The sequence below is a fragment of the Drosophila mojavensis genome, unplaced genomic scaffold (assembly GCF_018153725.1).
Source record: "Drosophila mojavensis isolate 15081-1352.22 unplaced genomic scaffold, ASM1815372v1 contig_36, whole genome shotgun sequence".
NCBI lineage: Eukaryota > Metazoa > Arthropoda > Insecta > Diptera > Drosophilidae > Drosophila > Drosophila mojavensis.
Window position 1 is genome coordinate 2147914 of NW_025318858.1, and position 23288 is coordinate 2171201.

General features: G+C 42.0%; 1 protein-coding gene across 1 annotated transcript in view; it reads left to right on the top strand.

The window, feature by feature from the left end:
• Positions 1-23288, top strand: part of LOC6575757 (Down syndrome cell adhesion molecule-like protein Dscam2) — a gene marked incomplete at its 5' end in the record, with an annotated part of 63315 nt that overhangs the window by 31858 nt on the left and 8169 nt on the right. Inside the window, 3 exons of the mRNA XM_002001725.4 lie at positions 4843-7041; positions 8275-8781; positions 20301-20669. Of these exons, the coding sequence (XP_002001761.3) occupies positions 4843-7041; positions 8275-8781; positions 20301-20669 (3075 nt within the window). The remainder of the gene's footprint in view (positions 1-4842; positions 7042-8274; positions 8782-20300; positions 20670-23288) is intronic.

Consider the following 23288-nt stretch of genomic DNA (forward strand, 5'->3'; position numbering starts at 1 on the left):
TTGATTTTTGGTTTTAGTTTATGCGCTCAATTTAGTAACTAGTTAGCCTGAAATGGTGGGGTGGACATGAGACTGACCCATGGCCGCCGCCTAGTCGTAGAGCAGCTGCAGGCCTAGCGGGGCAAGTTCCAAAACCACTTGCGACATGTCCAGAGCAGGGAAGGAAGGAAAACCAACAAGAAACTAATAAAAAGCCAAAGCAGAAACCACAAGAGCTCATAGCTCAAATGCGCTGACAGCAGGCACGAGTTATGCGTACGTACATATCTTTGGAATGACAGAGGGATAGAGCGATGGAGGTGGTGTGGGGGTGTGGACAAGGGCATCGTTACGGTAGCAGGGGTAAAAAATATGTTGAGCTTTTCCAACTAAATGCTATAAAAATTCTTGACTTAATAGGAAAACAAGACAAGAACATGAGGAGAGCTGAAACTTGTGGATGGGCACTAAAGAAAACTAACAAGTTACAAAAGCCAAAGAGCTGTGCATAGGTAGGCGAGTGGCTGTTGAGGCGCTGAAGGATGAAGAGGGCGAGAAAGAGGAGGAGGAGGAAGAGCAGAGGCAAGCAGAAACCAGCAAAATGGCAAAACAAGCTGGCGAACACACAATCACACACACACACACACACACAACGAGACACACACTCACAGTCGAGAAGAACTTGAAAGCCAAGAAAAACATTTAGTAGATGATGAAAATCATGGCGCAACACATATCAACTAAAAGCAGTAGCATGAAAAGCACGAAAGCGACGGATATAGAGTGAGTGAGTTAGAGGGAGAGGGAAACGTAACATTGCGATGCGTTGACGACCGATTTGGCCATGATAGTAAGGAATCGCAGCCAACAGCTATGCGGCCAAGGAATGGAATGGAATCAAGGCAGCCAGGCAACCAGCCAACTGTCAGCCTCTAGCCAGCAGGTCAATAACATTTTAGTGAGGCAAACGCACGCAGCTGCCAAGCGCAAAACGTATTAAAGCATTAATTGTGTATTGTTGTTGTTGTTGTTGTTGTTGTTGTTGTTGCTATGGCTCTTGTTGTCTTGAAAGTTCTTCGAGTGCTTTTTGAATGCCCTGTAAATGCATCGAAGTGGGCAATAGACGAAGAGCAGAACATAATGTGCATATAGTATATATATAGGATAGGAAAAGTAGTATAGAAATTCGATTGAATATTTATATAGTATATATACCATTAAAAGTATAGAAATTCGATTTAACGTACAATCAATTAAGATTGATATCCTGTTTTCTGATTCATTAATAATATATATATCGATACGTCCTTTTGAAAGATAGTTCTATTTCATTATCTTTGGTTTTAGTCAATCTTCATAACTCAACAAATATCGAAATATATTACACTTTAGATTTTATTTTACCCTCAAATACAGGCTTCATTCAATTTAATGCCCATTCGTTAAATGTCGATATGATTTTTTTTTTTTTTTTTTTTTTTTATAGATAACTAATGTTCTCACTTTAGGCCCCTTAAAACTATAAATAAATATTTATCTATATAAAACTCTGTTGCCAGTTAACTCCTTCATCGTTGCCAATTTTGAAAGTTTGGCTGGCTACAGGATACGTGCCAGTCGAATTAGCCAAGTTGTAATTTGTTTAGGTTTTTGTGTGTTTTGGTTTGGTTAATGCTGAAATTGGATTGTGTGGTTCTATAATTTATTGTATTTCCGCTACGTTTCCGGCTTAGTTCAGTACTTTTTAATTTCGCATTCATTAGTTACAAGTGAGCGCCGAGCCGAGCTGAGCTCACACACTCACACACTCACACACATACACACGCACATTAGCTCTCATTTGCCTTATCATTTATCTTAAGTTGGCCAAGTTTGGCTTTGGTCTGGATTTGGTTTCTTGCCACTTGGCCATATCAATTCATTCGCTTTCAAGTTCGCAGCGACTTTCGCATTTCTGTGGCCTGTGGCGCTCATTAAAAAAAGATATTTTGGCATTTGGGATTCGGTTGGCGTTGGCTGGCGCAGCTGTAAGCCAAGTTAATGCATTTTATAGCCGAAGCGCGCCGTTCTAATTAAAATTAAAATTAATATTAAAAAAAATTAATATTGGTGCTAATTTTGATTGCACTTTTCATTGTTTTAAACTTGACTCTCCTTTCATTATTACGTTCAACCTGCTTTGTATTAAATTAATTGCCCGAAATCAACTGAAGCTGCCTTCAAAGCTGGCTTAAAACGTGGCCCTTTTTGGCCCCTTTTTTCGGAGTGTTTGTGTGTGTGTGTGTGTGTTAAAACGTTGCGCGTGGCCATAACGAAATTAGAGAAGATGAAAAAAAGGAGGAGGAGCCAACAGCTACTGCGCTCAATAACTAATTGTTGCTTAGCAGCAGCAGCAGCAGCAGCAGCAGCAGCAGCAGCAGCAGCAGCGGCGGCAGCGGCAGTCGACGGGCTATAAATTGCGTTAGTATTAAGTGGCCAGAACTGAGTTGAAAATTGAGTTAGTGTTAGTATATAGCGAGTGAAAATTGAAAATTTCATTTACCAGTTTGCCATTGAACGAACGTGCGGATTAGCCATAAACTGTTTTATAATGCACAGCGACGGCAATGGCGGCTCAAATTGTTAATTTCGCTGGCGATTGGCGATTGGCGAACGTAAAGCGCCATCTATGGCACATTAGCGGCATTAGGCGCTGGATATTTATTGTTGCCGACTTTTAGGCGAGCTACTTAAAGCCATCGTGAGAGGAAGCTGAACCTAACAATTGATTGGGAAAGAAGAAGAAAAAATATTTGTAACACGATTTGGCACATTCCAGAATGAATGTAAAACTAATTCAATTATTTGCGCGCATAATTTGGGGGGCTCGAAAGCAGCGAAAGCATGAAATTTATATGCAAAACACGCATAAAATTGTTTTCCCTGACCATCAGCTATTTCTATTTGTGTGTTGTGTATTTTTTTTTCTGCTTCTGCTTCTACTTTTTGCTTTTGCTTTTCTGCGTTCATTATTTATGAACACGAAAAGTGGCTATACGGAAAAATAATTGAAGCCCGCTCGCCGCCCATTTTAAAGTAATCAACGGGCGCGCTGCGATTCGGTATGCGACTCAGACGACTTTGGTCTTTTTTTTAGGTCATTTGGCTGGGGTAATGTTGGCAGAACATGAGGCTTGGAATGCAATTGAGCCTGAAAGTTATTTGAGACGGCGGGTAGAGCAGGAGGAGGTGGGGGGCTTGAGTCAATGTGTAAAACATGGTTCACAAAGTGACAATTAAGCCAATTTGAAGCCATTTACCGCAGGCCACGCAGAACGCGTCAATTTCCAGCAAGAACAATTTCTAGGCTACTCCAATTCTCAAGAGAGAGTGTGAAGTGTGGAGAGGGAGGCCAGAAAAGGTAGACAATCAAATGTAATTACACGCACATAAACACGCAAAGCGAGCGAGGCAAGCGGCAAAGAAACGGCTGAGCCTGAGCCAAGGCAAAGTCTAACCCTTAAACCTCCTAGACGGCAAAGCAAAAGGTAGCCGAGAATCACGCAATTTACTATAATTTTTGCACAAGCTGGGCCAGAGGCGGGCGTCTGCGGGTACATTTGCTCCACTTTCTTGAGATTGCGGCTTGTCAATGCGACAAGCGAGTCGGCGACTCGGCAACTCGGCGACTTTATGGATAGTCATTAGGCAGACGGCAGTCGACACTTAGCCGGCTCAGTTAATTACAAAGTGTAGAGCTAAGTGAGGTTAACTCCAAAGGCAACTGTTGGCCAGCAGGCAGACAGAGAGACAGAGACAGAGAGAGTGAGAGAGAGAGAGAGAGAGAGAGAGAAAGGCTGACAGAGAACACCTCAAACCACAAAATTTAATAGCATTTGCGGTGCATAAGAGCCGCTAATGCAAAAGGGACGTTGACTTGCACTGGAGTCGTAATGACACTCAAGTGCATGGCAGAGATTAGATGGCAGATGAAGCAGCAGCTTAGAAAATGTCAGGAAATTACAATGAATAGTGTTGTAAAGTGCGTAATTTACTTGACTCGAGTGTGGCAAAACTCGTTTAAATTATGACAAGTCAAGGATTTATGAGCTTGGCATAACTGCTACAGACAGCCAATAGAAGTCTCTATATATATTAATTTACATTTTCCTTTTGGGTGCACACAATATACCTGCAGTGTTGGTTAACGGAGGCATATGTGAAATGCACGATAAGGATTAGCTATAAGCTTATGCAAAACAAATTGAAAAAGATTTGCAATATATGAAATCTAGTGTTGCAAAGTGTAGAGTTTACTGCAATTCAGTGCTGTAAATGATCTAGATAACTGTGGTCTATTCTTGTCAAAATCCCTAATAAGCCCAATCTCAACATGCAGACCTCAATTTGAGCGCTGATTAACGCCTACGCCAAGGAGCGTATCCATTCCGCTCTACTTTACGTAATTAATGCCAGAGCTCAGATACTGTGGAGCTGCTAATGCGCTGATACACAGCGAAACACTTGATTAGCTTTAATTAATAATTGACAAATTTCTTATGTCTAATCAGAGCCTAAGAATTGCCTAATGTCTATGGCCTAACCCGCTGCCATTGCCTCCTCCCTTGGACTAATTCAATTACAAGTTTCTGGCTGGCGCTGATTAAGCCCCCGCTGTGTACGCAAAATGCTTTGTGTTTATTAATTTTCATCATTTGCAACGCCGCCGTCTCCACGGCCTTAGCCGTGATTTATGCCAGCAACAAACCCAAAAAAAAAAAAAAGAAAACCCCAGAAAAAAGAAAAGCCCTTACCAACCCAATACAGAGGGAAAAGAAAAACAGAATATTCTTGCTAATTTCAACATCCTGTTTTTGTTCACAGACTATGCCCGCGTCGAGGTTGGACCAGAGAATCCGCTGCGGGTCGAACGTGACCGCACTGCCAAATTGGAATGTAATGTGGATGCGAAGCCGAAAGCGCCAAATGTTCGCTGGACACGCAACGGCAGCTTCATTAGCTCCTCGCAGGTGCACACCATCCATCGGGTGAGCGTGCAGGATGCGGGCAAGTATACGTGCAGTGCCGATAATGGTCTAGGCAAGCCCGGCGAACAGGAGCTAATACTGGACATACTCTATCCACCCACCGTGGTCATTGAGTCGAAGACGCGCGAGGCCGAGGAGGGTGAGACCGTCAAGATACGCTGCAACGTCACCTCGAATCCGGCTCCTATCACAATCGAGTGGCTGAAGGAGGGCGCCGCCGACTTTCGCTACAACGGCGACGTGCTGACCCTCAACTCGGTGCGCGCCGAGCATGCGGGCAATTATATATGCCGCGCTGTCAACATTATGCAAAGTCAGGGTCAGGAGCGCAGCGAGCGTGTGGGTAACTCCACAGTCGCGCTGCTCGTTCGTCATCGTCCCGGCCAGGCTTACATAACACCCAACAAACCTGTGGTGCATGTGGGCAACGGCGTTACCCTGACCTGCTCGGCCAATCCACCGGGCTGGCCGGTGCCACAGTATCGCTGGTTCCGCGACATGGAGGGCGAGTTCTCGAGCCGTCAGAAGATACTGGCCCAGGGACCACAATATTCCATACCCAAGGCACATCTGGGCAACGAGGGCAAATACCACTGTCATGCGGTCAACGAGCTGGGCATTGGAAAGATGGCAACGATTGTGCTGGAGATTCATCAGCCGCCCCAGTTCTTGGCCAAGCTGCAGCAGCATATGACACGGCGGGTGGCCGACAACGATTATGCGGTTACGTGCAGTGCCAAGGGTAAGCCGGCGCCGAGCATTACCTGGCTGAAGGATGGCGTTGAAATCCTGCCCGAGCTCAACTTGTATGAGGTGAAGACGAATCCGGACCAGGGACCCAACGGCATGGTCACCGTGCAGAGCATGCTGAAGTTCCGCGGCACAGCCAGGCCAGGCGGCAATCAGCTTGTGCCCGGCGATCGTGGCCTCTACACCTGCCTCTACCAGAACGAGGTCAACTCGGCCAACTCATCCATGCAGCTGCGCATCGAACACGAGCCGATTGTCCTGCATCAGTACAACAAGGTCGCATTTGATATACGTGAAACCGCAGAGGTTGTTTGCAAGGTCCAGGCATATCCCAAGCCCGAATTCCAATGGCAATTCGGCAACAATCCCTCCCCACTGACCATGTCCTCGGACGGACACTATGAGATCAGCACCACGACGGACAACAATGATATTTACACTTCGGTCTTGCGCATCAACTCGCTCACCCACTCGGATTACGGAGAGTATACGTGCCGTGTGGTGAACGCCCTCAACACCATTCGTGCCCCGATTCGCCTGCAGCAGAAGGGTCCGCCAGAGAAGCCGACGAACTTGCGTGCTGTCGATGTGGGTCACAACTATGTGACGCTCAGCTGGGATCCGGGCTTCGATGGTGGCTTGAGCAAGACCAAATTCTTTGTGAACTACCGACGCGTTGCCATGCCCAGGGAGGAGCAACTGATACCCGATTGTGCAACACTGGCGAATGCCAATTCCGACTGGGTCGAGGTGGACTGTCAGCGTGATATACCCTGCAAGGTCAACTCGCTGGATCAGCATCAGAGCTATGCATTCAAGGTGAAGGCGCTGAATCCCAAGAACCATTCACCCTACTCCAACGAGATTACGGTAACAACGAAAGTCAGCCGCATACCGCCGCCCCTCCAGGTCACCTACGAGCCGAGCACCAGGACCCTGGGCATCGATGTAGGTGCCACGTGCCTCAATCTAGTGGCCGTTGTGGAGACAATGCTGCACGGTGATACGCCCATGGCCTCCTGGGATCTAGTTGACATTGTGGATAATCTGCAACTGTCTGGCAATGGACCCACGCACAAGGAGAAGGTCATCGATCGTCTGTTGACGCCACGTCGCAGCGGCGGAGGACGTGCTCTAGGCCACACCATTAACGAGGACGATGATGATCATGAGACTGCTTTGAATAATCTGGCCATGGAACAGGATGACAATAGTCCCGTGGTGCGCGTCAAGTTGTGCCTGCGCAACAATCGCGAACATTGTGGCGACTACACGGATGCTGAGAGTGAGTATTGAAGAGGGTTTATGGGGTGGATAAAGATGATGGGGGTAAAGATGGTACGAGTGATTGATATAAAGCTTGGCATAAGGATTAAGTGAGGGTGAAGAAGAGAAGTAGAGCAGTAGAAGAGGAGAACAGTAGAGGAGTAGAGTAGCTGTGAAGTAGAGGAGTAGAGGTGTAGACCTGTACAGGTGTAGAGGAGTAGAAGAGTAGGGAAGTAGAGGAGTAGAAATATAGAGGTGTAGATGGGTAGAGGACTAGAGGGCTAATGGGCTATAAAAGTAGAGGGGTAGAAGAGTAGAACATTAGAAAAGCAGAACAGCTGAGGAGTAGAGCAGTAAAGGAGTAGAGGGGTGGAAGAGTAGAGTGGAGTAGGAGAGTAGAAGAGTAGAATGCTAAAGGAGTAGAGTAGTAGAGCTATACAGAAGTGGAGGTGTAGAACAATAGAGGAATAGAGGAGGAGCAGAGTAGAGGAGTCGAGGTGTACAGGAGTCGATGGGTAGAAGAGTAGAGACTTAGAGGACTAGTGGACTAGTGCACTCATAGGAGTAGAGGGCTAGAAGAGTAGAGAGCAGAGTAGATGTTAGGTTTGTGGCGAGATATGAGGGGTAGAACAAGAGTCGCAAGCCAAGCAATATAGACTCCACTCCAATTTCTTAGAATTTCTATTATAAGTTTAAACCCCTAAAGCTTCTCTGATTTACAATCATACAACACTAAGGTCCAGTGTTGTGTAGTGGCACGAATATGTCAAGGTTTGAGCGCAGTTAATTGAGGCAGATGAAATACGAGGCAAATCATTTATCTTAGCTAATGTAGCAATGGTCAAGCGAACTGTCCATTGTGTGCGCCTGAGCCATTCACAATTGTGTGCACAGTTCACAGTGGTTCCGTGGTTCCGTGTAGAGGCTACTCAAGATCGTGAGGCATAATGATGCGCGAGCTGAAACGCACTGATTTCCATTATATGCAAAGCCATTACGAGCAATTGCGCCACTTGAATAGCTGGACAATCAATCACTCGTCCATCAAGCCCAGGAAAACCTGGCTGGCCATCTGTCCAGCCGTCCATCCGTCCAATCCGACCATCCATCCAGCCATCCATCCATCTAGCCGAAGCATTCAAGCAACCATCCATTCTCTTGAGTGGCGTTGCGTTTTTCATAGCTTCATTTCATTCAACTCAACTCGTTCCCTTTCGCTCACTCCATCTCTCTCTCCCTCTCTCTGTTTCAGTTGGACGTCCGTATATCGCGGAGGCAAGCGCACTGGCCACGCCCACATTGATTGCGATAATCGTATCGTGCATTGTATTCACACTATTCGCTGGCCTGCTGCTCATGTTCTGCCGCTGCAAGCGCAATCAGTCGAAGAAGAGCGCCGCCGCCAAGGACTACGAAATGGACTCAGTGCGTCCTTCGATTGTTGCCGCCCAGCAGAACCAGGCGCCGCCGCCCTACTATCCGGCCAGCGGTCTCGACAACAAGGCTCTCGAGCACTCCATGGATCTGGCCCTCAATATGGAGGACCAAAAGACAGCCCTCTATGCGACACAGAATGGCTATAGTTATCATCCGGGCAGCGGTGTCGTTGGCATCGTCGGCGGTGTGGGCGGCGGTGTCGGCGGTGGTGTTGGCAGTCTCGTTGGCGGCAACGCTGGTGGTAATGGCGGCAACGGCGGCGGCGTTGTTGGTGTGACCGGCATACCCGGTTTGACAGGACACACGTTGCCAGGAAATGAATGTAAGTACACACACACATACAGAGACATAGTCTCATATATACGTAGCCAGTAAGCTGTGGAGTGGTGAGTGGGGCTAAAGCGGGTCGGGGCAGCTGTGCTGCTGCACATATTGATGGATAGCCCAGAGTGCACTTCTCTTACAAAGCGCTTGGACTCTATTCTTATGGAAATTTTCCGATTTTCACATTTTCACATTTTTTATGGCCACATTTCTTTCAATATAAATATTCAGTGTAAAAACTCTCAACTGCTTAAAAAAAATTATGTTAAAAATCTATTGAGCGTTAATAAATATTGAAAATATTTAAATAAAATAAAATAAATAAGTATATGAAATATATGAAAGAAAACATTAACTAAAATTAATAATTACATAAAAAAATAAAATAAAAAAATTACATCAATAAATATATTAAATGAAATAAAATAAATATTAAAAATATAAATAAATAATAAATATTTAAATATCCCCATTCTCTTATTAATATTTAAATTTCACAAATAATATCCACCAGTTTCAATTAATCGACACTGAATAATTCTCACTTCACATATAATTTATAATAATGAATACAATTTTTTTAAATTTTCGATTCCAAAATTCTTTGAATTGATGAAAAAATTCTTCATACCCTTTGAACACTCAGTAAAGAGAGAGTATTGCCTGGATGTTGGGTTAGCTAGACCTAAGCACAACGAAAAGTGCGAAATACTTCCGGGCCATGTCGGTCACTCGCTTCCCACTCTTGCCCTTTACTCCCCCTCTCTCTCACACTCTCTCTTAGCCTCTCTCTCTCTCTGTCTTTGGCATTCTCAGGCAATCCCTGAATGCTGATGGCAAAATGTTTTGGGTGATTTTTCATTGTCCACCACAAAACACATCAGAAAACAAAATGAAATCCGTGCTGACGCGCACAGCTCCGTTCGACTGATGGAAGCATGTTGTGTAGTGTGCTGGGTGGGTGCACGATGGTGCCGTGTGGTGCCTTGCGGTGTGTGCACCACACAAATTATGTAGCCCATGAAATGTGAAAGTGCAAAATGGAGTTGAGTGCAAATCGATGGCCATGCGCATTCATCACGCGCCGCCCTCACGGACTTCCAATTGTCAGGGTGGGGCAGAGGTGTGCAAGCCACAAACACACACAGTCACACACACACACCTGCGGCGCACACACACACACACACAACGGCAAAACACTTCAACTTCCGTTGTAAATTTGTTGAAACAGCAATTTTTTCCCTAAACGTTTACGTCCTCGCCAAAGCATTTTGTAATATACTTGCCATTTATTGTTGTTGTTGTTTTTGTTGTTGCTGCTTGACGCTCACGTCCATTCATGCTAGCGGCGCGTCCTTGTCGTCCTTTCGAGTGACGTCCGCCTCAACCATATCCACGCTTCACAAAATGAAAATTGCGCACAAAATGAATGCGTAAGCTGGACCCACAACAGTTTGTCCGCCCCCCTCCGAACCCTGCCCCGCCCTCTCCACACCCCAGCTCCAAACTTCCTCCGCTGGCACGCCCCTCTGCGGTTTCACACAGTACGCAATACAATTCATTATTAATTGTTGTTCTGGTTTACTTCTATTTTTATTTTTTATTCTTTTGCTTTTTACACACACACACACACACATCCGCTCCTGTGACTCGTCTGCTCTTATTATTTTTTTTTTTTTTTTGGCAATGGGGACTTTGGTCAGCATAAGAGGTATTAACCTTTAACATGGTGGGCGCACAAATTGGAGATATTCTCTGACATTTTATAGCCTTACGTGTGGGTATATTGCATATGTGATGGGAGAGAACTGTATGGAGAAGAGTGCAGTGTAGAAGGGATCAGATTAAGGCATATAGGATCTGAGCATTGAAAGGCATATAGACATGTTGGGAAAAGCTGTCAGTTAAATATTCCAATGAATGAATGTAATATTTGAATATTAATATTTATATAAATATTAATAATTTAATATAAATTTATCAGATTATTCTCCATCAATTTCTGATAATTATTTTTATAATATTATTTATTTTCATGTTCCTTCTTTATCTCGGTATCTTACTTCCATGATACATCTCTCAGAGCTTCGCTCGCCACTTTTTCTCTGATCCCCATCGTCTATGCCTGCTGTTCTAATTCTCTCCCGTTCCATATCTCTACTATTCTATCTATAGATGCCTGTCACTTTATACGCACTGACCACCTCTCTCTCTGTCTCACGCTTTCTATCTGTCTCTCTTTCACTTCAGTCATAGATCATCTGCTGTTCCACTCCTCTCCCTCTCTCTCTGTATATCTGTCAGCCTCTCGCCCCTTCTCACTTTCCCTAATAAGATCTGTGATATATCATCCTTCATCATCATCCTTCGCTTTTTAAGCCACCTTCAAAGAGAATATTCTGCCCATTTCAATTTTCAGCGTATGCGCGACTCGTCTATGCCCAGATATTCAATTTCTTTTGTTGTGCCATTTCTTTTTTGTTGTTGTTGTTTTTTTTTTTGTAATGACGTGCAAATTAAAAATGTTTTTTTTTTTGTGTGTGTTTTTTGTTTCTTTTATTACTGTTGTTGTTGCTGCTGTTGCTGTTGCTCTCTGCTAAATGGCAATAGAATTTTAAGCTGCTGGACAAAAATTTAATTGCAATATTTTCTGGTTTGCTATGGGACGTACAACAAGTGCGCCTGCTGCGAATAGTTGGCAATTGCTAAACAGAGATGGCGGCGAGAGTGAGTGTGGGGGAAGGGGAGGGGGAGGGGGATAGGATGGCAGCTTTGGGGTTGCTGCAAATGGCAGCTATTGTGTGGGCTCATTCCGACAAAAAAAAAAAATAAATAAATAAAAGTTGCCGAGTTTCAAGTGTTTGCCGAATGCCAATTAAAATTTTCAAGTGAATATAGCCCAAAAGCAGGGGAGTGTGTGAGTGTGGGTGTTTGTACTTGTGTCTGAGTGTGCCTGTGTGTGTGTGTGTGTGTGTGTGTGCCTGCTGGCGAACATTGGCACTTAATTGCATTTTAAAAGAAAAGCGCGAACGGCTAATTTGGCTAGTGAAAGTGGAAGCCAGCGAAATGGCATGAATATTAAAATGAGAGAGCGTGCAGACAGGTAACAGCTGTGCCACACACACACACACACACACACACACCCACCAACACACACTGAGATTTGCTTGCAGCTGAATGTATGCGCTAATTGTTGCATAAAAATCCAAGCCTTTGGCTCATGCTCTTGCTTTCCCTCCTCTCCCCCCCCCTCTCTCCCTCGCACTGTGTTCTCTCTACCTGCAAATGCCATTTAAATGTGTGTTTCCAGTTGTTCTTGCTGTCGTTAAAAGCTTCAGCAAAAAAAGATTGCATAGGCCAAATACCTAATGAACTTTGCATGTTCACAATAAAAAACAATGGCTGCAGCTGCATTGAGTCTGAGTCTGAGTGGAGTTGAGTTGAGTCGAGTGCATAGCTAATTGCAAATTGCACGAGTCACGCGCAGGCAATTGGCTTCGCTTTGATAACAATTGTTTTTGCCTGCGATTGCAGTTATTTGATTATATTTTTATTAAGTTAACATTCTGTCAAATTACAACATTTTTACAATAATTTATTGTGCGAGGTATGAAAGGGGAATTATATTTTCTTGTTGCAAAGGGGTTATAAATATGAAACAGTATGTGTATTAGTATTGGAAGAAAATAATTTTATATTGTTCAAGAACTACTTAATTTTTCCTAAAACAGCTTTGTTTCCTTCCATATTTTCTATTTACTCCATTAATATTCCTTTACTCCTAGTGCCAGTCCTATATATAAGCTCTAGATCACTCTCTGTCTCTTTCACACAGTATCTCGCTCACAAAAATCCTCTCTCTCTCTCTCTCTTTCTGTCACATACACATACTCTTTCTAAATTTCCCTCTCATTCTTATATTCTATTGCGTCTCATGCGCTATGCCTCTCTTGCTCTCTCTGCTCTCTCTGCTCTCTCTTTCATAGATCATATGTGGCTCTTTCATTCATATTGCATATATCATATATAGTTGACCCGCTCTTTGACTCAATAAATATTGCAACTTATTTCCAATTAGTTTTGCTTGCGCTAGTCATAGATTTTAGTGCCAGTTGGAATTGTTTTTATTATGCTAGCCTAGTTTTAGTTTTAGTTTTAGCCGTTGTTGTTGTTGTTTTCTGCCACTATTCTAGCACGCCAGCAATATTTGCACACCATTTCTATACTTGCATATATATGTGGGTTAAGGCTCTCATATATTGTTGTGCATTAGATGCAGTCCGGCCGGGTCGTTCAATGAACCTGTGCTGCAATCTGTGCCATGTCAGCAGCAGTGTGTTTAGATTTTAAAGCCAATTAGTTGGTCAGCGCCGGCACAGAGCACACAGCACACAGCACACACAGGGCAACACGAGAGAGGCGAAAACAAATAGGCGAAATGGCACAGTTCATAGATATTTGTCATTGAACTCAGTCAGCTGGCCAAGGCTCGACAGCAATGCTCTCTATGTGGAATGCTCGCTCGCTTTTAACAAAAGCCAAAATAGCTAAACTATATTATCTTGCAAAAATATTTTCTTTTCCATTACAAAAACTGGGAAATTTGTTGGCCTTAGGGCAAGAGAATAACAACAACAAAAAATGGGAGGAAAAAAAAATAATTTAAACCTTGTTGCACAGTGTTGCGGCCAGCCAGAAACATTGGCTGGGAACGCGCCTAAAACGCTGCAGCATAAATGTTGTTCGAATCGGGTTTGTGGTTGCGTTTTTTAGCGAGAGGGAGAGAGAGAAAGAGAGAGCGGGCGAGCGAGAGCGCGAGGGAGAAACTGTGTAAAACTATTTTGCGGCTGTTTGCTTTGCGGGGCTCGAGCTGCAAACACAAAGGGCGAGCGAGCCAGCAGACAACATTTGTAGCATCGAGTTCATGGCTTTATTTATTTAGCGCATAAATTTTCAGCGCGCAAAAGATTTTTTTTTCCACTCTCTTGGCTTTTTTTCAGCTTGTTTCGCTGCCTTTTTGGGCTTTGGTTTCGGCGAGTCGACGACAGCGACATTTGTTTGCATTTATTTGGCTTTGGTTTCTTTTTTTTTTTTTTTTGGTCGCCTTTTGGAGTACATGTCCTCTGGACATGTTAGTTGTTGTTCATGTTGTCTAGCCGTAGGCGTTAGCTGAAAATAAAAACAACTAAAAATGGAGATAAAAAATTGCGAGCATTTCGTTTCTCTGCTCTGCAGCAGCTGACCAGCTCAGCAAAGCATTCTTTTTTTTTTCTTCTTCTTCTTCTGAATTTAACTCTTAGCAAATATGAAAAATAAACTTTCACTTGACTGACTCTCTCTCTCTCTCTCTCTCTCTGTCTTACTCTCAGCTTTTCTCTACTCCCTTCGTCTTTGCCTCGGCTCACTTCAAAGCTGCCAATTTGTATTAGAGTCCAACAGATTTGGGGATTTGAGCTCAAGCTCAGTTCAGTCTATTAAAAATGTATTTATTCTTGATTTACAAATTTTAAATTTCTAATTCACAATTTTCTGTTTGACCTTTTGTTAAAGCAAAGTCTTTTATAAATTTTCCCAAAACTATGAGACTTTTCCTCTGTTGAGGAAATGTTCTGTTGGAAAGCTTTCGGCTTTTGGCAAATGATTATTAAGTTTTACATTTGAAATGCTTGTGAGCGAGGGATTATCAGCTTATGTGAGGGAGCAACATAATCGCCTTGCAGTCGAAATTCCTAGAAATTTGTTAGATTAATTCTCTTGACTTATGAACTTAATTGAAGGACCATCAAAAATAAATACCATATATGTATTATATACCCTGTAATTAGTGAGAAAAATAATGTAGGGTATATTGGAGCAATAGAAGGAGGCGTGACAGAGCAGAAAAAGCTAGGGACTTGAAACATTTAATCTTAAATAAGTAGGAGTTTATTATGATAATTATGGATAATAATAATTCGTGATAGCTTTTTAAATGTAGCTTAAAAATCTGCCCTTGGTAGTGCCAGGTATCTACTAGTCGTGCAAACCCCTCTTTAAATTGTTTTTGTTTTGTTGTTTTGTTTGTCGCACTTGAAAGTAAACAAAATTTAAGTAAAACAAAAAATAAATACATAAAATATAAATTATTAGAGCTCGTGGCTGCTGAGAGTTCATATTATTTGCTAAATAATATATAAATATAAAATATATTCCCATCTGCATTGATAAGCCGCGTAAATACGCGTGTGATGCGCGCTCTCCCCCTCTCTCTCTCTCTCCCTCTCTCTCTCTCTCTCTCCCTCTTATCAGTCTATAGACTTATAAAAACGAGAAGACCTAGACCTTCATTTGGATTGAATTCGCAATCTGAAGATTCAGTTCAATTTGAGTGCTCAGCAGGAAAGTTTGAATCGTTTGTCACTCCACAATGAATAAGTTCCTGGCTCTGCTCCTGGTTTGCTGCTCGGTTGGCTGTGTCCTGGCGGGCAACCACCGCAAGAGCAGCGAGAGCAATGAGAGCAATGATAGCAACGATAGCAGCGATAGCAGTGAACACAAGCAGAAGCATAAATATAATAATCCTGTCTATCCGACTTATCCGCCTTATCCATATCAACCGTATCCGAATGCGCCCTATGCATATAATCCGCCCGCATATCCGCTCAACTATGGAGCGGGCGCACCTGTACCACCAGCTGGCTACCCAGTCTATCCACCTCCACAACAGCAGCCTCCACCACCGGGCTATGCGCCACTGCCACAGCAGGCGTCGTCTGTTATCAACCACTCGCTCAAGGTGAACAAGGAGTATGAAGAGGATGTTAGAAACAATGCCGATAATAGAATATAAAAAATGTCGAGAAAAAAAATGCAATTAATAAAATAAATTTCGATGAAAAATTTTTCGAAAATTGAAAGCGATGCACGTGGAGGGGGATGAGAGAGAGAGAGAGAGAGAGAGAGAGGGAGAGAGAAATTAAAAACGATAAAGGAAATAGAAGAGAACAACTTAAATAGAGAGTGAAAGCAATAGAGATTAAAATAATTGAGACGAACTGTATAAAGAGAGAGAGAGAGAAAGAGAGAAAACTAGAAGTTGAGCGAATTAATTACTTTTAAAGCACGAGCTTGAGAAAAGTGAAATTTATAAATATACTTTTAAATACGTCGAAAAGCTAGCTCTTATCGCTTTGCGGTATAAGTATATATATATTTTTTTTTATTGGACATAATAAATTTCTATAATCTAATGCACTTCATAAACAATTCTCAGAATATTTATTTCGTAATTATTAGAATTATGAGAACGTTTTATAACAAAGCAAACAAACAGTTTTCTATGAAGGCCACGTATATATGTACACGCATGATTCAACAATTAATAAATATAAATAAATAGTTAGTTGGCATAAAAATGTTCTCAGGAAAAAGAAACTCTATAAAGAGCCTTTACCCCATAATTTAATACTAAATATTTTTGCATTCGAATTAAATATTTTTAATGTATGTTTTGCAAAGTTTAGCCAAACATTTTTAAAATAATTAATTTTATTTTATTTATTTTTTTTTAAATATATTTATTATTATCTATTTATATATATTTATATATAAATATTCAGACAAATCAAAATTTGTTGATTGATTTTTTGTTGCTTCTTTCAAAGTTCTTTAATAAAATACCCGTTAGAGAAATTCATGTTTTATGCAAGTTCCAAGCATTCTTCTGCTCCTTCTTCTTCTACATTTGTTGCTGTATCCAAAGTGTATTAAAAGTGCATTTGATAATCTTTGTTGTGAATAACGGCGCAAAGTTGAAGATGCAAGTGAAAACTTTTCGCCGCTCAACTTGACCTCGTTTGTTGTGCGAATGAGCAGCGCTGGCCGTATTATTATTCTTATTATTATTATTATTTCTTACTATTTTTTATATTTTTTTCTTTCGTGAATCTGCTGCGAAAAGTTGTGAAGCTCAGCGCAGCAACACACACAAAAATGCAGCTACCCCCAAAAAAAACTTTCGCTTTTCTTTTTTGTGTTGTCGACCAAAGTTGAGGCCGGGTGCAACAAGAGCAGCAAAAAGGCCGCCAGCAAGAGAAAATTGCGATACAGCGCAAGTGGAGGAAGTTTGAGGTGGGGCCAGCTGAGTGGGAGAGGGGGAGAGTGGGAGCAGGCATTGCTAGCGGTAGGTGTAGAGGCAGGCCATACTACAACAAGTGCTCTAAACTAGTACACAGGCTCTCTGCCTTCTGCCTGCATCCTGCTGCCCTCTACCTGCATCCTGCTGCCTGCCCGCTGCCTACTTCCAACTCCAACAGTCGCTTTTTCAATCTCTACAGACTGCGCCCAGTTCTTAACATTTAAGCGCATTTGGGCCAAATGTCGAGCAGCAGCCGTTGACTGCGTCGCGACGCTAATTAAAAGTGCAACAAGGCGCAGCCAAAAGGTCGTTCCGGAGTTGAGGACAGAGCGAGCAGCCTGGCTGGCTGGCTGGCTGCTTCTTGTGGAGTGGAGAGAGTGTGGAGTGTGGAGTGTGGAGCATGGAGTGCGGCATCATTTAACACCGCATGTTGCAGGTGCAAAGCGACTGCACTTGCTCTAACTGTTGCTACTTGGCTGCGTTGCTAGCTACTGCTGCTGCTGCTGCTGCTGCTGCTGCCGTCTACTGCCTGCTGCCGTTTAGTTAACCGTTAATGGCATTTGAAACTGTTTTTATTGTGCGGCTGCTGCACAAAAATGTTGCATAATTATAAGCGCGCTGCTGCTAGTAAACTTTGTCTAGAGAGCGAATGGGCGAGTGGGGGTGGGAATGAATGGAAGCTGGGCAGCTGCAACTTTGCCAAGAGTCGTTAACATGCCAAAGCGCAAATTGTGAACGCGTTTAATAAGCCCCGCCAAAGGCAGCCGCAACTAAGCCTCAAATCAATGTGGCAAACTTTTTGCATTGAGCACAAAACTTTAATTGCGCGCCAAAGTAGGCAATATACAAACTGCCACGCCCACACAGCCCTGCACCCGTCCATTAGCATGGCGGGGGCATGCATTAAAATTCTTGTATAGACGACGAATATTTTTTGGCCAAAGATTTGCTATTTTGTATTTGGGCGGCTCGGCCGAAAAACTTGCGCAATCAAAAGTTGAGCCAACAGATTTGATGCTTATCAAATTGAAAAGTTTCCCCCGATATATATACACACACATATAAAATATATATATAAATATATTCTTGCATAAAATTACAATTGGAAATATGCAAAGAATGTTACGACTAGCTCTCTATATAATGGAAATGGAAATGAAAATGGCAATGGGTATGAAGTTAATATTATTACTGTTTTTAGTTTTATGGCTAATCATAAAAATTATCACGCCCACCATGTCCCATAAAAGCAAGTCACGAGACACGAGGCACGCAACCAAAGAAACGGCGGACACGAAACGCGGAACAGCTGGCAAATGGAACAACAGTTGAGCCTGCCATACGCGGGCGATATCCAAAATTGTTTGTTTGCCTCTTGTCGTTAAATTTGTGGAGCATGAGGAGCATGAGTGAGGGAATTTCGTTAACTTTAAGCTAAGGGTGGGAGGAGTGGTAGGAAAAGCGAGGAGTGAGTCGACTTGGAATGTGGAAGAGGAAGAGTAAATGAGTTATGGAGCATATGATAGATGAGCACTCATATGAGAGCTATTCGTGGAGGTGCCAGCAATAGGCCTCAGATATTGCAGAGAAATTGCTGGAAAATGTTGCATATTTCTGGATCCTGAAGTAGTAATAAACATTTTAAGTCTATAAATAATTATTTTTATAATAAAAACTAAACTTCCACTATTTAATTTAATAAAAAAAAAAAGTGATAATAATATAAAAATATTAATTAAAATATTTATTATACTTTGAATAAAAAAAATGTTTCTATTTCATATTCATATGCTGTTGACTATATACTTTGATATTGGTAATATATAGACATATTTGGTAAACATTTTATAAGCTCAAAATTTATTATTAGAAAGGGTATTAGAAAGATATTAAACATTTTATATTTGTAAAAATTATGATTTATTTTTACCTACTTTAAGCAAATGAATATTTTACAAAAATTGAGCTCTAATTTAAACTTTTAAAAATCCATTTGCCTTGTTCCACTTTTTATTTGATAAAAAAAAAAAAACAAGAGGCGAAAGCGCTTTGCAGCACAACCCGCAATTATTCGGTTTGAAAATTCCAAAAACTTTGTTGTTTATTTTGTTGAATTTTTGTATTTTGTTGTTGTTGCTGTTGTTGTTTTTTGTTTTGCTGTGTGTTCAAGCAAGCGTGCGTTTAATATTTATGAGTGATTTATCACGATATAAAAATAATAATAAATGCGAGGCAACAAAGGCTCCACTCGCACGCACCCAAAGTCCGTCCAGAAGCTCCCAAGTCCCGAAAGCGAAAGGCAAATGGCAAAAGGCATAAGGCAGGCACGATTCGGGCACTGTTTTGGCCGTAATAAGGCGCGGGCTCATTGCTGTCGCCGCTGCTCCTGCTGCTTCTGGTGCTTGTCAACGCCTTTGTTCTGTCGCGTAACAAGCACCGCAAGGACATAATGCGACCACGCCCCCAACCAACAATTGAGCTGCTTCAGCTGCTGCTGCCTTTTGCCTCTGTTTCGCGTAGCTCGTAAAAAGAATTTGTCAGTCAACTTTGTGAAGAACTACAAAAAGCAACGCAGTTAAGAAGTTGAAGTGAGCGGTGGGCGGAGGGAGGGGCGTCTGAAAGTGCGCGACATAGATTTGTATATTTATGATGGGCTTACGGCGTAGTTTTTAAGTGGCGTATACACAATATGCCTGCCATTAATTACGCCCTGTTGATTTGAGCACAGTTCGTAAATTGATTTTATTTGATTTGACTTTTGCTTGTGCGTTTGCCTTTCCCTTACTCTCACTTTTGCTGTAATTTTTATGCGTTAATCAATATCAAGTTGGAGATATAGATGTGGATAAACTTTCCACTTTTAAAGAGGGTTGAGCAGGAGCAGGAGGAGGACGAGACGTTGCCTGCTCCATTTGAAATGTGAAGCGATTAAGTGTAATTGATAACTGGTTTTAATTCTTATATAAAAAATAATTCTAATACACATAGATCGTCTCAGCTTGTCCTTCAGATCAAGATATACTCTATATACATACTCTTTATCGGTTATGATGAGATGAGACTTATGTGTGGGATTCAAGTCAGCATAAAAATTTTTTATAATGAATACAAAAATTTGGATTATGTCCGATTTCGTATATCTTTACCTTGATCCTACAGCTGCTCTGCATAGCCAATGCAAGGTATCTCCTAGTCGAGCACTGCCAACAGCGAACACGTGCTGAATTGGGTTTTCTGTTTTTTTTTTTTTTTTTTTTTTTTTTTATAAAGGCGCCAAAAATCTATCTGTCGATAGAATTATGGATTTGCCGAGCTGATTTATGCGACACTTGTTCGATTTCAGTTGGGTTCGCTGTCGACAATTCAATAACTTTGTTCGCTTCTTTCTTTTGTGCTTGCAGGGGTCAACATGGGCTACATGGAGAATAATTATTCGAATTCGAACAATGGCGGCAGCGTCAACTCGCAGGACTCGCTGTGGCAGGTGAAAATGTCGGCGGCCGCCGTTAGCAATCAGCAGACTTTGGTGCAGGCGCCACTCAATCAGTATGTGGAACAGCAGCCCACCTACGGCTATGATCCGTTGACGCATGGCGGCTATGGGGCTGTCGACGATTATGCACCATATCCACATTTGACGGCCACGCCCAGCCAGGTGGGCGATGAATATCACAATTTGCGCAATAGTCAAAATCCGTCCCGGCAGGATTACTGCAGTGATCCCTATGCATCTGTACAGAAGCCCAAGAAGCGTGTCGATCAGCATTTAGGTAAGTCGAAATGATCAATTGATTTATGTGTTATCGATAAGTTATCGAAGTGTATATGTATGATATGTGAGACTGGAAAGTGTTGGAAAGAGCTGTGAATAGATCGGATTGAATGCTCGAGGGATGAAAGCGAAACTTAACAGGACTGAAAGATTTAAAGAGATAGCGGATATATCGTCCATAAGAATTTAAATAATGGAACAAATGGAATTTTGGAACAGACTTATAAAGACAGTTTTTTCTAAGCTAGAAAGTGAAGGGGGAGAGGATGAGAGAAATAATGGATGAACAACTGAAGGACGATATTATATTATGATCCCCCCTAAAACCATTAAAAGCAATTGCTTGAAAAGCAAGGCCGACGTTACGCTTGAGAAAAATCATGCTGGAAACTATGAATGGAATGGCGAATAAAGCAGTAAATGAATGAGTAAAGAAACAGCATATGAATGAAGGAATACAGAACTTCTTGAATAAGGGAAATCATGATGTCAAGTCAATAAATGAAGGGAACTGTTGAATGAGTACGTAAAGAAATAAGTAGAAAAGAGTATAAAAGAAGAGGGGTGGGAAATTGGCAGAAGGCGGAGTATTTCGTGAGAAAGAATGAATCATTGAATGAATGTTATGGTTAATTGAGAAGCAGACGACAGAAAACAAATTTTAGTTAGACGGCAATTGAATGGAATGAAATGGACATTAAGAGTGAACAGAGAAGATATTTCAACCTGTTTGTCATGTAGAATTATTTGCAAAAAAGTTAGGGCCAAAGAAGGTCTTAACCATATTTATTTCAGATAAATATTGAAATATTCCAAGTTTAATAAAGGACTCACTGAGCACATATTTATCGAACTACTTACATACCAAATCCAGTTGCCTAAAATAGAAAACACATGTGTATTATATAATAAGCGAGGGATATTTGCAACTTAAATGCCAAAGAGCTGGAGTTGGAGTGAGAGGGAGAGGTATAGAGGGAGCGAGAGGTAGGATTGGGAAAATGAAAAGGGAAAGCGCAAATAAATCTGACAACTTTCATCGCTCGCAGTTCTTTTCTACTTATGACACATTAAGCACGAGGGTCGGACGCTCGAGTCGTCGTCTTCCAGCTCCCTGGCAAAGCGTATTGCAAAGTTACCAGAAAAACTGGCAAAGTTTTTACCAGACGTTGTCGGTGAAAGGGGTTCAGCTAAAGGGTCGCCTACACATCTTGGCCTGCGCCTGTCAGAGCTGGCCAACTGTTGTGTGTATGTGTTGGTGCGTGTGTGTGTGTGTGTGTGTGTGTATTTTCGCTCGGACTTTCGGTTATGACAAGTTAAGCACTTTGGATATCAACGATGTCGACCCGACTCGCCCGACAGCCAAGCTCATGCTAATTATGTATGTGTAGAGCAAGCTATCTCTATCTCTCTCTCCTACTTTCTCCCTCTGTCTGCCCTCTGCCCCCCTCGGTCTGCAGCCTTGAAGCATGACACAATGTTAGGCTTTGGCTCTGGGTTCCAACTTGGCTTTTTTTTTTCCCTCTTGTTTTTCAGTCTGCTGCACAACTGACGCTCTTGGCTTAAAGTCTTTGAGCCAACTTTTTGCTTAAAGTTCAGCAAGCAAAACAACAATAAATATTTATATTTTTTGACGAGCCATTGGTTGGGCTGGGCCTTTGTCCTGTGCAAGTGTTTTAAAATATTTGGTAATACTAAAAGAGAAATAGGGCATCGAAAATCAAAAACAAAATGTGCCCAGCACAGAGATATGCTGTAAAATTAATTGATATTGAAATTGTCTTGCTGAAGTTCTGTTGGAGCACTGTCTCAGCCAACATGTTTTGAAGAAGATAAGAAAAGAAAGATTAATTATCTAGCAAATACAAATTCAAATTTCAAATGATTTTCTAGATATTTAATGTTAATGTTTAGTAATAAATTGAATTGTGCTCGATCGCACTACTATTTTCATGAACACAGAGATTTGTTTGATTGACATTAAATGTTAGCATATAACATTATTAAGAGGAACTGTTAAGTAGCATTATGTTATGAGAGACAACAGAATATCAATTTTAACGATTAGACTCTATATGAAATAAATGCAGAAGAAGAGAAATTTATTCAAAAATTTTCCTCTCTACTATTTTCAGCTAGATCAGAGATTTCTATGATTAGCAGTAAATGTTAATATAACTTAAGTTTGAGAGACTGTTAAACAACATTATGTTATGACAATGTGCTAATGACAAGGGCATTTAGTAATTTTATAGAATTGTGAGTCATGGAAGTAGCAATGTTTGAGTTCGAGAGAGTCGCGAAGATGATCCATGGGTAGAGAAGCTGTGAGAGAGGGAGAGGTGGCAATTGCCTGCCCAAAGAAAAGGAGAGCCACAATATAAAATTGAAAATGAGAGTGCTCTAAGCATAATTAAGCAAATTCAAGCTGAAATAGATCCCGCGGCTTCAACTGAGCCTGTATCACAATCGGCGCAAGCTCTGACATGCACTTAATACTCGGAGTGCTGATGATGGATCGTTGTCGAGTGCTGTGCGCTTTCGGTCTACCCCTTTTTGTGGGGCACTTAAGTGCAGGGCATCGCAAAACAAGGGCCAACGGGCCGTATGCGTGATG